The sequence below is a fragment of the Xenopus tropicalis genome, chromosome 8, assembly GCF_000004195.4.
Source record: "Xenopus tropicalis strain Nigerian chromosome 8, UCB_Xtro_10.0, whole genome shotgun sequence".
Lineage (NCBI taxonomy): Eukaryota > Metazoa > Chordata > Amphibia > Anura > Pipidae > Xenopus > Xenopus tropicalis.
The window spans coordinates 141,250,173-141,263,451 of record NC_030684.2 but is presented as its reverse complement, the minus strand read 5'-3'; the positions used below and the strand labels follow the sequence as shown (position 1 = coordinate 141,263,451).

Below are 13,279 nucleotides of genomic sequence, written 5' to 3'. Positions count from 1 at the left end.
CAGTCCAGGCAGAGTTCCATTGAAGTCAGGATACAGGCAGGGGTCAGAACCAGATAGACAGAACAGTGAGCGCATCCAGGAACTATGATAGATAGACCTTCTTCAATAAGAAGTTGTCAATGGGTTGTCACTATAGTGACCAAAGAACCTTATTTGCCCTCTGTAGAGGTGGCATTAATCTCTGTTGAGAAGGGGAAAGCATAGATGCACATAGATCTAATGGTTGAAGAGATGCCATGGTTTATAGATTTAAGGCATTGGAATATCAATCACTTATAAACTTAACATAAACCTGGAACCAGCTCTTCTTCTGTTCTTGAGCCCCAAGCCGTCCAGATGACTTTAGATGCCCATCATCTATATCTAGGCTTAGACTGAAAATCCACACTATGCCAACTGGAGAAAACACATCTGTCTTGATTCTTACTCTCTGCAGAGTTCGGATTGGTGGAGGAAGATTACATTGGGAGAATCGCGGGCGGACGTTCCTATAGAGTCAATAACAAGTTTGACCGGAAACTGAAACCTCGCTCCATCGCTTTAGCGATGACGGATGTACGCGGCCAGCTTGGGAGGAGATGTGCAGAAGATAGTGATGAACTGTTTGTCACACACCTGAGATATGGAATTGCCTGCTCAGATGAGGTGGGTTTCCTTCTTATATAACGTTGATGCATTAAGCTACCAAGCAATGCCCCAGGGTTTGTTTGCCCATATATTGCAATATATTCAAGCTGGCCAGGGATGGTTTTGACATAATTGGCCAGCTTGAATATAGTGATATAGTATAGTCATATTTAAAACTTTAAACCCCCAAGTGCAGTGGCTTTGTATCCGGACCTTCTGCAGATCCAGAACACAATGCTTCATCTATAGGAGATCCTTAGCTGTATATGAAGTTATGGAGAGTTCCAGCACAGAGAGGGAATCGAACATATAGATGCATAAGGTCAGACCAGGACCAGAGTATCAAAGGATCTCCTAGTGGGGCAGGTCATAGTGGGTCCCAGGCTAGGAGCCCCTTATTACCACCATAAACCTATATAAGAACCAATACCAACTGGCACTATAAATACAGCAGCAAAGTCAATTCTCAAACACCTATTATTCAGGGTTCCAGGACCTCCCAGACTAATACAGAGAAGCCCCTTTGCTCATGGAGTGAGCAGCTCCAGTCCAACCCGATTGAAAGCCTCACACAGCCCCTGATTGGTGCAAAGGACAGCAGGAATGAACAGCTATCCTTTCTGGATAGGGCAACTTCTCAGCCCCTAAAGGTGGCCATACACGTTAAGATCTGCTCGACCAAACGGGTGGATCTTCTCCCGATATCCCTCCCAACAGGTGGGCGATATCGGGCAAATGTAGGCCAATTTATTAGCCCCCAGGGCCAAACGATCGAATTTATAACGGCGGCAATGGGCACAGTCGGTTCGGGGACCACATCAACGAGCCGATACGGTCCCCGATCCAATTATATCTTTTAACCTGCCTGATCGATATCTGCCCAATTTCAGGCCAGATATCAGTTGGACAGGCCAGACGTTGCTGCCCCTATACGGGCCGATAAGCTGCCGAATAGGTCTAAGGGACCGATATCAACCTGCCCGATCGATATCTGCCCGATTTCAGGCCAGATGTCGGTCAGGCATGCCCATCGTTCCTGCCCCTACACGGGCCGATAAGCATCCGAATTGGTCTAAGGGTCCCATATCGGCAGCTACAATCGGCCCGTGTATGGCCACCTTAACACAGGTTCTCTGGTGGATCCCAGGAGTAACAGAAAGGGACAAAGTGGGACTCATGCAGAAAATGTGTTATTTCCCTTTCAGAATCCGCCCCCTGACGCCGGAGAGATACTTTGTTATTCGTTCCAGAACAAGGAACACTGGGGTATTTATACAGGAGAGAGCACTGTGGTTTATCTGGACAGAGGTAAGAGTTATGGTATTGTACTGAGGAACTGTGCCTTCACACCTCTGCTTGGGGTTCCCTGAGCTTCTTCTAATAAGGAGGTACAAACACTTCCTCACTTTGCAACAACTGTCCATGTAATAAAATCAGTTGTCATTGGCTGCTCACTAACTCATATCTTACTGCCGTCAGGTCTGCAGGAAGGATTCCCCGAACCTTCAGAAACGGCTTATGTACAGGAGGTCCCTCTAACCCAACTGAAGGGCATCAAAGTCATCAACAAATACGATCAGATGTTAAAGCCTAAAAAGCAAGTAGACATCGCCATCGAAGCCAAACAGAGAATTGGGGAGAAGGTGACTTGGGGGGAGGACGATGACACCGATCAGCTGTTTCTAACTGAACTGAGATATGGAATGAAGGTCTCAAATAAGGTGAGGAAATATCTATCCTACTATGGATCCTGTGGAACCATGACTCCATATAGCTAGAATCATTGGGGATTCTTGGTGTTGGATCAGAATGTGAATACTGGTCAGGCTTTCATATTGTTCAGTGAAGACCTTGACTAGTTTGGCCAACCTTTCAGAAGAGGTATCTGACAGTTCCTCGGATTCATTTACTTTAGGGAGGTCTATCCATGGGAAAGATAAATACAGTATATATTCTAAGGCAGGATCCCCAACCAGTGGCTCAGAAGCAACATGTTGCCCACCTACCCCCCTTGTTGTTGCCTCAATGTAGGTGCCCAAGTTTTGGAAGCCCAGAGACACAGTTTAACTCCAAACAGAGACTCCTAGCCAATCACAGCCCTTATTTGACATCCCCAAAGAACTTTTTTCTTGCTTGTGTGGCTCCCCAACACTTTTTACATCTGAGTGTGGCTCTCAAATAAAAAAGTTTGGGGATCCCTATTCTACATTCCAAACCAGCTTGCTATTGGTCTTAATATTTTTCTATATTTAATGGAACTTTTTGTTCTGTAAGGCCAATCTTTAAAAACGTCTGTAAACTTTTGTCATTGAGCAGCAGCCGCCGCCTGAGCCTGGAGACCTGATTGAGTTTGTCCGCCTGTGGGGGGCCTACAGTCACTGGGGAGTCTATGTTGGAGACGGCAATCTTGTGCACTTGCAACGTAAGTAAAGCTCAGTTCGACGTTGTTGGTCAATATTGTGTATGGGATGCAGGATCTAAAAAATCCCAGCTGTCAGTCATATATTGCTTTCCCCGCCCCTATGTCAGGGCGGGGCAGATATTTTTTTTCACTTTCTAGATCTCACTGCACTCCTCACATTCCCCCTCCCTCCTCACCATCTAATTGGGTACCCCATTCAATCACATGAACAAGATTTTAGCATGATGCAAAGCTTGCCTTACTAACAGTGTCCACAAAATGGCGCCTGCCTGTATTCTGTGATTGTGTAATTCCAGGAATGAAGGAAACAATATTTATATTATTTATATAGTGTAAATGAAGTTTATGTTGCTTGACTAACATGATAGAAATAAATTTGCAACTAATTCTTAGGGTGACACGTCCCCTTTAAGTTTAGTCACTATTTGTTAGAATTCAGAGTCTTGTTCTGATGGGGACCAGGCACAAGTGCTGTATACTGTATAACTTGTCCAGCGCTAATTGTTATATCTTGTCTTTCCCTATTAGCCAATTCCAAATCGATATTTAACTCGCTGTCTTCATTTAGAGGTAAGTAAAATAGTGGTTCAATATCCTTATCATTTACAGTAGGGGGTACATTATCCCTTATAATACATGAGTGATACTCAGAGTTCCCTGTATAACTCAGCCTGCAGCCTTGTGCCTTTATATGGGGGGCACAGAACCCCTCAGTGACTGCTAATATCCTTATCATTTACAGTAGGGGGTACATTATCCCTTATAATACATGAGTGATACTCAGAGTTCCCTGTATAACTCAGCCTGCAGCCTTGTGCCTTTATATGGGCACAGAACCCCTCAGTGACTGCTAATATCCTTATCATTTACAGTAGGGGGTACATTATCCCTTATAATATATGAGTGATACTCAGAGTTCCCTGTATAACTCAGCCTGCAGCCTTGTGCCTTTATATGGGGGGCACAGAACCCCTCAGTGACTGCTAATATCCTTATCATTTACAGTAGGGGGTACATTATCCCATATAATACATGAGTGATACTCAGAGTTCCCTGTATAACTCAGCCTGCAGCCTTGTGCCTTTATATGGGGGGCACAGAACCCCTCAGTGACTGCTAATATCCTTATCATTTACAGTAGGGGGTACATTATCCCATATAATACATGAGTGATACTCAGAGTTCCCTGTATAACTCAGCCTGCAGCCTTGTGCCTTTATATGGGCACAGAACCCCTCAGTGACTGCTAATATCCTTATCATTTACAGTAGGGGGTACATTATCCCTTATAATACATGAGTGATACTCAGAGTTCCCTGTATAACTCAGCCTGCAGCCTTGTGCCTTTATATGGGGGGCACAGAACCCCTCAGTGATTGCTAATATCCTTATCATTTACAGTAGGGGGTACATTATCCCTTATAATACATGAGTGATACTCAGAGTTCCCTGTATAACTCAGCCTGCAGCCTTGTGCCTTTATATGGGGGGCACAGAACCCCTCAGTGACTGCTAATATCCTTATCATTTACAGTAGGGGGTACATTATCCCTTATAATACATGAGTGATACTCAGAGTTCCCTGTATAACTCAGCCTGCAGCCTTGTGCCTTTATATGGGGGGCACAGAACCCCTCAGTGACTGCTAATATCCTTATCATTTACAGTAGGGGGTACATTATCCCTTATAATACATGAGTGATACTCAGAGTTCCCTGTATAACTCAGCCTGCAGCCTTGTGCCTTTATATGGGCACAGAACCCCTCAGTGACTGCTAATATCCTTATCATTTACAGTAGGGGGTACATTATCCCTTATAATACATGAGTGATACTCAGAGTTCCCTGTATAACTCAGCCTGCAGCCTTGTGCCTTTATATGGGCACAGAACCCCTCAGTGACTGCTAATATCCTTATCATTTACAGTAGGGGGTACATTATCCCTTATAATATATGAGTGATACTCAGAGTTCCCTGTATAACTCAGCCTGCAGCCTTGTGCCTTTATATGGGGGGCACAGAACCCCTCAGTGACTGCTAATATCCTTATCATTTACAGTAGGGGGTACATTATCCCTTATAATACATGAGTGATACTCAGAGTTCCCTGTATAACTCAGCCTGCAGCCTTGTGCCTTTATATGGGCACAGAACCCCTCAGTGACTGCTAATATCCTTATCATTTACAGTAGGGGGTACATTATCCCATATAATACATGAGTGATACTCAGAGTTCCCTGTATAACTCAGCCTGCAGCCTTGTGCCTTTATATGGGCACAGAACCCCTCAGTGACTGCTAATATCCTTATCATTTACAGTAGGGGGTACATTATCCCTTATAATACATGAGTGATACTCAGAGTTCCCTGTATAACTCAGCCTGCAGCCTTGTGCCTTTATATGGGCACAGAACCCCTCAGTGACTGCTAATATCCTTATCATTTACAGTAGGGGGTACATTATCCCATATAATACATGAGTGATACTCAGAGTTCCCTGTATAACTCAGCCTGCAGCCTTGTGCCTTTATATGGGCACAGAACCCCTCAGTGACTGCTAATATCCTTATCATTTACAGTAGGGGGTACATTATCCCTTATAATACATGAGTGATACTCAGAGTTCCCTGTATAACTCAGCCTGCAGCCTTGTGCCTTTATATGGGCACAGAACCCCTCAGTGACTGCTAATATCCTTATCATTTACAGTAGGGGGTACATTATCCCTTATAATACATGAGTGATACTCAGAGTTCCCTGTATAACTCAGCCTGCAGCCTTGTGCCTTTATATGGGCACAGAGCCCCTCAGTGACTGCTAATATCCTTATCATTTACAGTAGGGGGTACATTATCCCTTATAATACATGAGTGATACTCAGAGTTCCCTGTATAACTCAGCCTGCAGCCTTGTGCCTTTATATGGGGGGCACAGACCCCCTCAGTGACTGCTAATATCCTTATCATTTACAGTAGGGGGTACATTATCCCTTATAATACATGAGTGATACTCAGAGTTCCCTGTATAAGGGTAGGGTGCCAGGGTATAAAGAAGAGTCAGTGGGATGATGTGGGATTTTTTACCCAGGAGACTGTGGGAGTTGTTACTTCATTCCTTACATTGTATTGTCACCAACAGAGCAATATCTGCCGATGAACAGTGCGATGGTCCCAGGTAAGTGACTGGGTGGGGCTGGGGGGGAGGCAGAAATCTACTTCCGGTCTCCCCCCCCTCCCAATATGTGGTATAAACCAGTCTTCAACTCTTTCTCTGTGCTCCCCTTTATAATATCAGGAGGGGAAGCTGAAGGCCATTGGTCCAGCCCTGGCTGGTAGACTGGGAGATCCTTGACTGGTTGGCCCACCATCACATATGGGTCAGGTTCCGGATAGGATACGTATCTGTGTATCCCCCCTGCCCTGTATATTAAGTACTCAGTGGCCTTAGTATAATGGCAGTACTTCCTGGGGCTTCTCCTTGACCTTATTAGCCTTATTGGGTAACATAGTAACATAGTAACATAGTAAGTTGGGTTGAAAAAAGACATACGTCCATCAAGTTCAACCATAATGCCTATATATAACCTGCCTAACTACAAGTTGATCCAGAGGAAGGCAAAAACCCCATCTGAAGCCTCTCTAATTTGCCCCAGAGGGGAAAAAATTCCTTCCTGACTCCAAGATGGCAATCGGACCAGTCCCTGGATCAACTTGTACTGAGAGCTATCCCCCCTACCCCTGTATTCCCTCACTTGTACTGAGAGATATCTCCCCTACCCCTGTATTCCCTCACTTGTACTGAGAGCTATCTCCCATACCCCTGTATTCCCTCACTTGTACTGAGAGCTATCTCCCCTACCCCTGTATTCCCTCACTTGTACTGAGAGCTATCCCCCCACCCCTGTATTCCCTCACTTGTACTGAGAGCTATCTCCCCTACCCCTGTATTCCCTCACTTGTACTGAGAGCTATCCCCCTACCCCTGTATTCCCTCACTTGTACTGAGAGCTATCCCCCTACCCCTGTATTCCCTCACTTGTACTGAGAGCTATCTCCCCTACCCCTGTATTCCCTCACTTGTACTGAGAGCTATCTCCCCTACCCCTGTATTCCCTCACTTGTACTGAGAGCTATCCCCCCTACCCCTGTATTCCCTCACTTGTACTGAGAGCTATCCCCCATAACCCTGTATTCCCTCACTTGTACTGAGAGCTATCTCCCCTACCCCTGTATTCCCTCACTTGTACTGAGAGCTATCCCCCCTACCCCTGTATTCCCTCACTTGTACTGAGAGCTATCTCCCCTACCCCTGTATTCCCTCACTTGTACTGAGAGCTATCTCCCCTACCCCTGTATTCCCTCACTTGTACTGAGAGCTATCTCCCCTACCCCTGTATTCCCTCACTTGTACTGAGAGCTATCTCCCCTACCCCTGTATTCCCTCACTTGTACTGAGAGCTATCTCCCCTACCCCTGTATTCCCTCACTTGTACTGAGAGCTATCCCCCCTACCCCTGTATTCCCTCACTTGTACTGAGAGCTATCCCCCCTACCCCTGTATTCCCTCACTTGTACTGAGAGCTATCTCCCCTACCCCTGTATTCCCTCACTTGTACTGAGAGCTATCTCCCCTACCCCTGTATTCCCTCACTTGTACTGAGAACTATCCCCCCTACCCCTGTATTCCCTCACTTGTACTGAGAGCTATCCCCCATACCCCTGTATTCCCTCACTTGTACTGAGAACTATCCCCCTACCCCTGTATTCCCTCACTTGTACTGAGAGCTATCTCCCATACCCCTGTATTCCCTCACTTGTACTGAGAGCTATCTCCCCTACCCCTGTATTCCCTCACTTGTACTGAGAACTATCCCCCCTACCCCTGTATTCCCTCACTTGTACTGAGAGCTATCCCCATACCCCTGTATTCCCTCACTTGTACTGAGAACTATCCCCCCTACCCCTGTATTCCCTCACTTGTACTGAGAGCTATCCCCCCTACCCCTGTATTCCCTCACTTGTACTGAGAACTATCCCCCATACCCCTGTATTCCCTCACTTGTACTGAGAACTATCCCCCCTACCCCTGTATTCCCTCACTTGTACTGAGAGCTATCCCCCTACCCCTGTATTCCCTCACTTGTACTGAGAGCTATCCCCCCTACCCCTGTATTCCCTCACTTGTACTGAGAGCTATCCCCCCTACCCCTGTATTCCCTCACTTGTACTGAGAGCTATCCCCCTACCCCTGTATTCCCTCACTTGTACTGAGAGCTATCCCCCTACCCCTGTATTCCCTCACTTGTACTGAGAACTATCCCCCTACCCCTGTATTCCCTCACTTGTACTGAGAGCTATCTCCCCTACCCCTGTATTCCCTCACTTGTACTGAGAACTATCCCCCCTACCCCTGTATTCCCTCACTTGTACTGAGAACTATCCCCCTACCCCTGTATTCCCTCACTTGTACGGAGAATTATCCCCCCTACCCCTGTATTCCCTCACTTGTACTGAGAGCTATCTCCCATACCCCTGTATTCCCTCACTTGTAGTGAGAGCTATCCCCCCTACCCCTGTATTCCCTCACTTGTTCTGAGAGCTATCTCCCCTACCCCTGTATTCCCTCACTTGTACTGAGAGCTATCCCCCCTACCCCTGTATTCCCTCACTTGTTCTGAGAGCTATCCCCCCTACCCCTGTATTCCCTCACTTGTACTGAGAGCTATCTCCCCTACCCCTGTATTCCCTCACTTGTACTGAGAGCTATCCCCTCTACCCCTGTATTCCCTCACTTGTACTGAGAGCTATCCCCCCTACCCCTGTATTCCCTCACTTGTACTGAGAGCTATCCCCCCTACCCCGTATTCCCTCACTTGTACTGAGAGCTATCTCCCCTACCCCTGTATTCCCTCACTTGTACTGAGAGCTATCTCCCCTACCCCTGTATTCCCTCACTTGTACTAAGAGCTATCCCCCCTACCCCTGTATTCCCTCACTTGTACTGAGAGCTATCTCCCATACCCCTGTATTCCCTCACTTGTACTAAGAGCTATCCCCCCTACCCCTGTATTCCCTCACTTGTACTGAGAGCTATCCCCCCTACCCCTGTATTCCCTCACTTGTACTGAGAGCTATCTCCCCTACCCCTGTATTCCCTCACTTGTACTGAGAGCTATCTCCCCTACCCTGTATTCCCTCACTTGTACTGAGAACTATCCCCCCTACCCCTGTATTCCCTCACTTGTACTGAGAACTATCCCCCTACCCCTGTATTCCCTCACTTGTACTGAGAATTATCCCCCCTACCCCTGTATTCCCTCACTTGTACTGAGAGCTATCTCCCATACCCCTGTATTCCCTCACTTGTAGTGAGAGCTATCCCCCCTACCCCTGTATTCCCTCACTTGTTCTGAGAGCTATCTCCCCTACCCCTGTATTCCCTCACTTGTACTGAGAACTATCCCCCCTACCCCTGTATTCCCTCACTTGTACTGAGAACTATCCCCCTACCCCTGTATTCCCTCACTTGTACTGAGAATTATCCCCCCTACCCCTGTATTCCCTCACTTGTACTGAGAGCTATCTCCCATACCCCTGTATTCCCTCACTTGTAGTGAGAGCTATCCCCCCTACCCCTGTATTCCCTCACTTGTTCTGAGAGCTATCTCCCCTACCCCTGTATTCCCTCACTTGTACTGAGAGCTATCTCCCATACCCCTGTATTCCCTCACTTGTACTGAGAGCTATCTCCCCTACCCCTGTATTCCCTCACTTGTACTGAGAGCTATCCCCTCTACCCCTGTATTCCCTCACTTGTACTGAGAGCTATCTCCCATACCCCTGTATTCCCTCACTTGTAGTGAGAGCTATCCCCCTACCCCTGTATTCCCTCACTTGTTCTGAGAGCTATCTCCCCTACCCCTGTATTCCCTCACTTGTACTGAGAACTATCCCCCCTACCCCTGTATTCCCTCACTTGTAGTGAGAGCTATCCCCCCTACCCCTGTATTCCCTCACTTGTTCTGAGAGCTATCTCCCCTACCCCTGTATTCCCTCACTTGTACTGAGAATTATCCCCCCTACCCCTGTATTCCCTCACTTGTACTGAGAGCTATCTCCCATACCCCTGTATTCCCTCACTTGTAGTGAGAGCTATCCCCCCTACCCCTGTATTCCCTCACTTGTTCTGAGAGCTATCCCCCCTACCCCTGTATTCCCTCACTTGTACTGAGAGCTATCTCCCCTACCCCTGTATTCCCTCACTTGTACTGAGAGCTATCTCCCCTACCCCTGTATTCCCTCACTTGTACTGAGAGCTATCCCCTCTACCCCTGTATTCCCTCACTTGTACTGAGAGCTATCTCCCATACCCCTGTATTCCCTCACTTGTAGTGAGAGCTATCCCCCTACCCCTGTATTCCCTCACTTGTTCTGAGAGCTATCTCCCCTACCCCTGTATTCCCTCACTTGTACTGAGAACTATCCCCCCTACCCCTGTATTCCCTCACTTGTACTGAGAACTATCCCCCTACCCCTGTATTCCCTCACTTGTACTGAGAATTATCCCCCCTACCCCTGTATTCCCTCACTTGTACTGAGAGCTATCTCCCATACCCCTGTATTCCCTCACTTGTAGTGAGAGCTATCCCCCCTACCCCTGTATTCCCTCACTTGTTCTGAGAGCTATCCCCCCTACCCCTGTATTCCCTCACTTGTACTGAGAGCTATCTCCCATACCCCTGTATTCCCTCACTTGTACTGAGAGATATCTCCCCTACCCCTGTATTCCCTCACTTGTACTGAGAGCTATCCCCCCTACCCCTGTATTCCCTCACTTGTTCTGAGAGCTATCCCCCCTACCCCTGTATTCCCTCACTTGTACTGAGAGCTATCTCCCCTACCCCTGTATTCCCTCACTTGTACTGAGAGCTATCCCCTCTACCCCTGTATTCCCTCACTTGTACTGAGAGCTATCCCCCCTACCCCTGTATTCCCTCACTTGTACTGAGAGCTATCCCCCCTACCCCGTATTCCCTCACTTGTACTGAGAGCTATCTCCCCTACCCCTGTATTCCCTCACTTGTACTGAGAGCTATCCCCCCTACCCCTGTATTCCCTCACTTGTACTGAGAGCTATCCCCCCTACCCCTGTATTCCCTCACTTGTACTGAGAGCTATCCCCCCTACCCCTGTATTCCCTCACTTGTACTGAGAGCTATCTCCCCTACCCCTGTATTCCCTCACTTGTACTGAGAGCTATCCCCCCTACCCCTGTATTCCCTCACTTGTACTGAGAGCTATCCCCCCTACCCCTGTATTCCCTCACTTGTACTGAGAGCTATCTCCCCTACCCCTGTATTCCCTCACTTGTACTGAGAGCTATCTCCCCTACCCCTGTATTCCCTCACTTGTACTGAGAGCTATCTCCCCTACCCCTGTATTCCCTCACTTGTACTGAGAGCTATCCCCCTACCCCTGTATTCCCTCACTTGTACTGAGAGCTATCCCCCCTACCCCTGTATTCCCTCACTTGTACTGAGAGCTATCTCCCCTACCCCTGTATTCCCTCACTTGTACTGAGAGCTATCCCCCCTACCCCTGTATTCCCTCACTTGTACTGAGAGCTATCTCCCCTACCCCTGTATTCCCTCACTTGTACTGAGAGCTATCCCCCCTACCCCTGTATTCCCTCACTTGTACTGAGAGCTATCCCCCCTACCCCTGTATTCCCTCACTTGTACTGAGAGCTATCTCCCCTACCCCTGTATTCCCTCACTTGTACTGAGAGCTATCTCCCCTACCCCTGTATTCCCTCACTTGTACTGAGAGCTATCCCCCCTACCCCTGTATTCCCTCACTTGTACTGAGAGCTATCCCCCCTACCCCTGTATTCCCTCACTTGTACTGAGAGCTATCCCCCATACCCCTGTATTCCCTCACTTGTACTGAGAGCTATCTCCCCTACCCCTGTATTCCCTCACTTGTACTGAGAGCTATCCCCCTACCCCTGTATTCCCTCACTTGTACTGAGAGCTATCCCCCCTACCCCTGTATTCCCTCACTTGTACTGAGAGCTATCTCCCCTACCCCTGTATTCCCTCACTTGTACTGAGAGCTATCTCCCCTACCCCTGTATTCCCTCACTTGTACTGAGAGCTATCCCCCCTACCCCTGTATTCCCTCACTTGTACTGAGAGCTATCCCCCTACCCCTGTATTCCCTCACTTGTACTGAGAGCTATCCCCCCTACCCCTGTATTCCCTCACTTGTACTGAGAGCTATCCCCCCTACCCCTGTATTCCCTCACTTGTACTGAGAGCTATCCCCCATACCCCTGTATTCCTCACTTGTACTGAGAGCTATCCCCCCTACCCCTGTATTCCCTCACTTGTACTGAGAGCTATCTCCCCTACCCCTGTATTCCCTCACTTGTACTGAGAGCTATCTCCCCTACCCCCTGTATTCCCTCACTTGTACTGAGAGCTATCCCCCATACCCCTGTATTCCCTCACTTGTACTGAGAGCTATCCCCCCTACCCCTGTATTCCCTCACTTGTTCTGAGAGCTATCCCCCCTACCCCTGTATTCCCTCACTTGTACTGAGAGCTATCTCCCCTACCCCTGTATTCCCTCACTTGTACTGAGAGCTATCCCCCCTACCCCTGTATTCCCTCACTTGTTCTGAGAGCTATCTCCCCTACCCCTGTATTCCCTCACTTGTACTGAGAGCTATCCCCCCTACCCCTGTATTCCCTCACTTGTTCTGAGAGCTATCCCCCCTACCCCTGTATTCCCTCACTTGTACTGAGAGCTATCCCCCCTACCCCTGTATTCCCTCACTTGTACTGAGAGCTATCCCCCCTACCCCTGTATTCCCTCACTTGTACTGAGAGCTATCTCCCCTACCCCTGTATTCCCTCACTTGTACTGAGAGCTATCCCCCTACCCCGTATTCCCTCACTTGTACTGAGAGCTATCTCCCCTACCCCTGTATTCCCTCACTTGTACTGAGAGCTATCTCCCCTACCCCTGTATTCCCTCACTTGTACTGAGAGCTATCCCCCCTACCCCGTATTCCCTCACTTGTACTGAGAGCTATCCCCCCTACCCCGTATTCCCTCACTTGTACTGAGAGCTATCTCCCCTACCCCTGTATTCCCTCACTTGTACTGAGAGCTATCTCCCCTACCCCTGTATTCCCTCACTTGTACTGAGAACTATCCCCCCTAC

General features: G+C 48.2%; 1 protein-coding gene across 3 annotated transcripts in view; it reads left to right on the top strand.

Annotated features, from left to right (window-relative positions):
* Positions 1-13,279, top strand: part of LOC100495765 — a 35,912-nt gene that overhangs the window by 16,150 nt on the left and 6,483 nt on the right. For 2 of the 3 annotated variants that reach the window (XM_031891162.1, XM_031891163.1), the window contains exons 12-17: positions 437-645; positions 1,833-1,935; positions 2,107-2,348; positions 2,944-3,049; positions 3,578-3,619; positions 6,189-6,224. In XM_031891162.1, coding sequence (XP_031747022.1) covers positions 437-645; positions 1,833-1,935; positions 2,107-2,348; positions 2,944-3,049; positions 3,578-3,619; positions 6,189-6,224 — 738 coding nt within the window. The remainder of the gene's footprint in view (positions 1-436; positions 646-1,832; positions 1,936-2,106; positions 2,349-2,943; positions 3,050-3,577; positions 3,620-6,188; positions 6,225-13,279) is intronic. The other variant, XM_031891164.1, reaches the window with a different exon arrangement.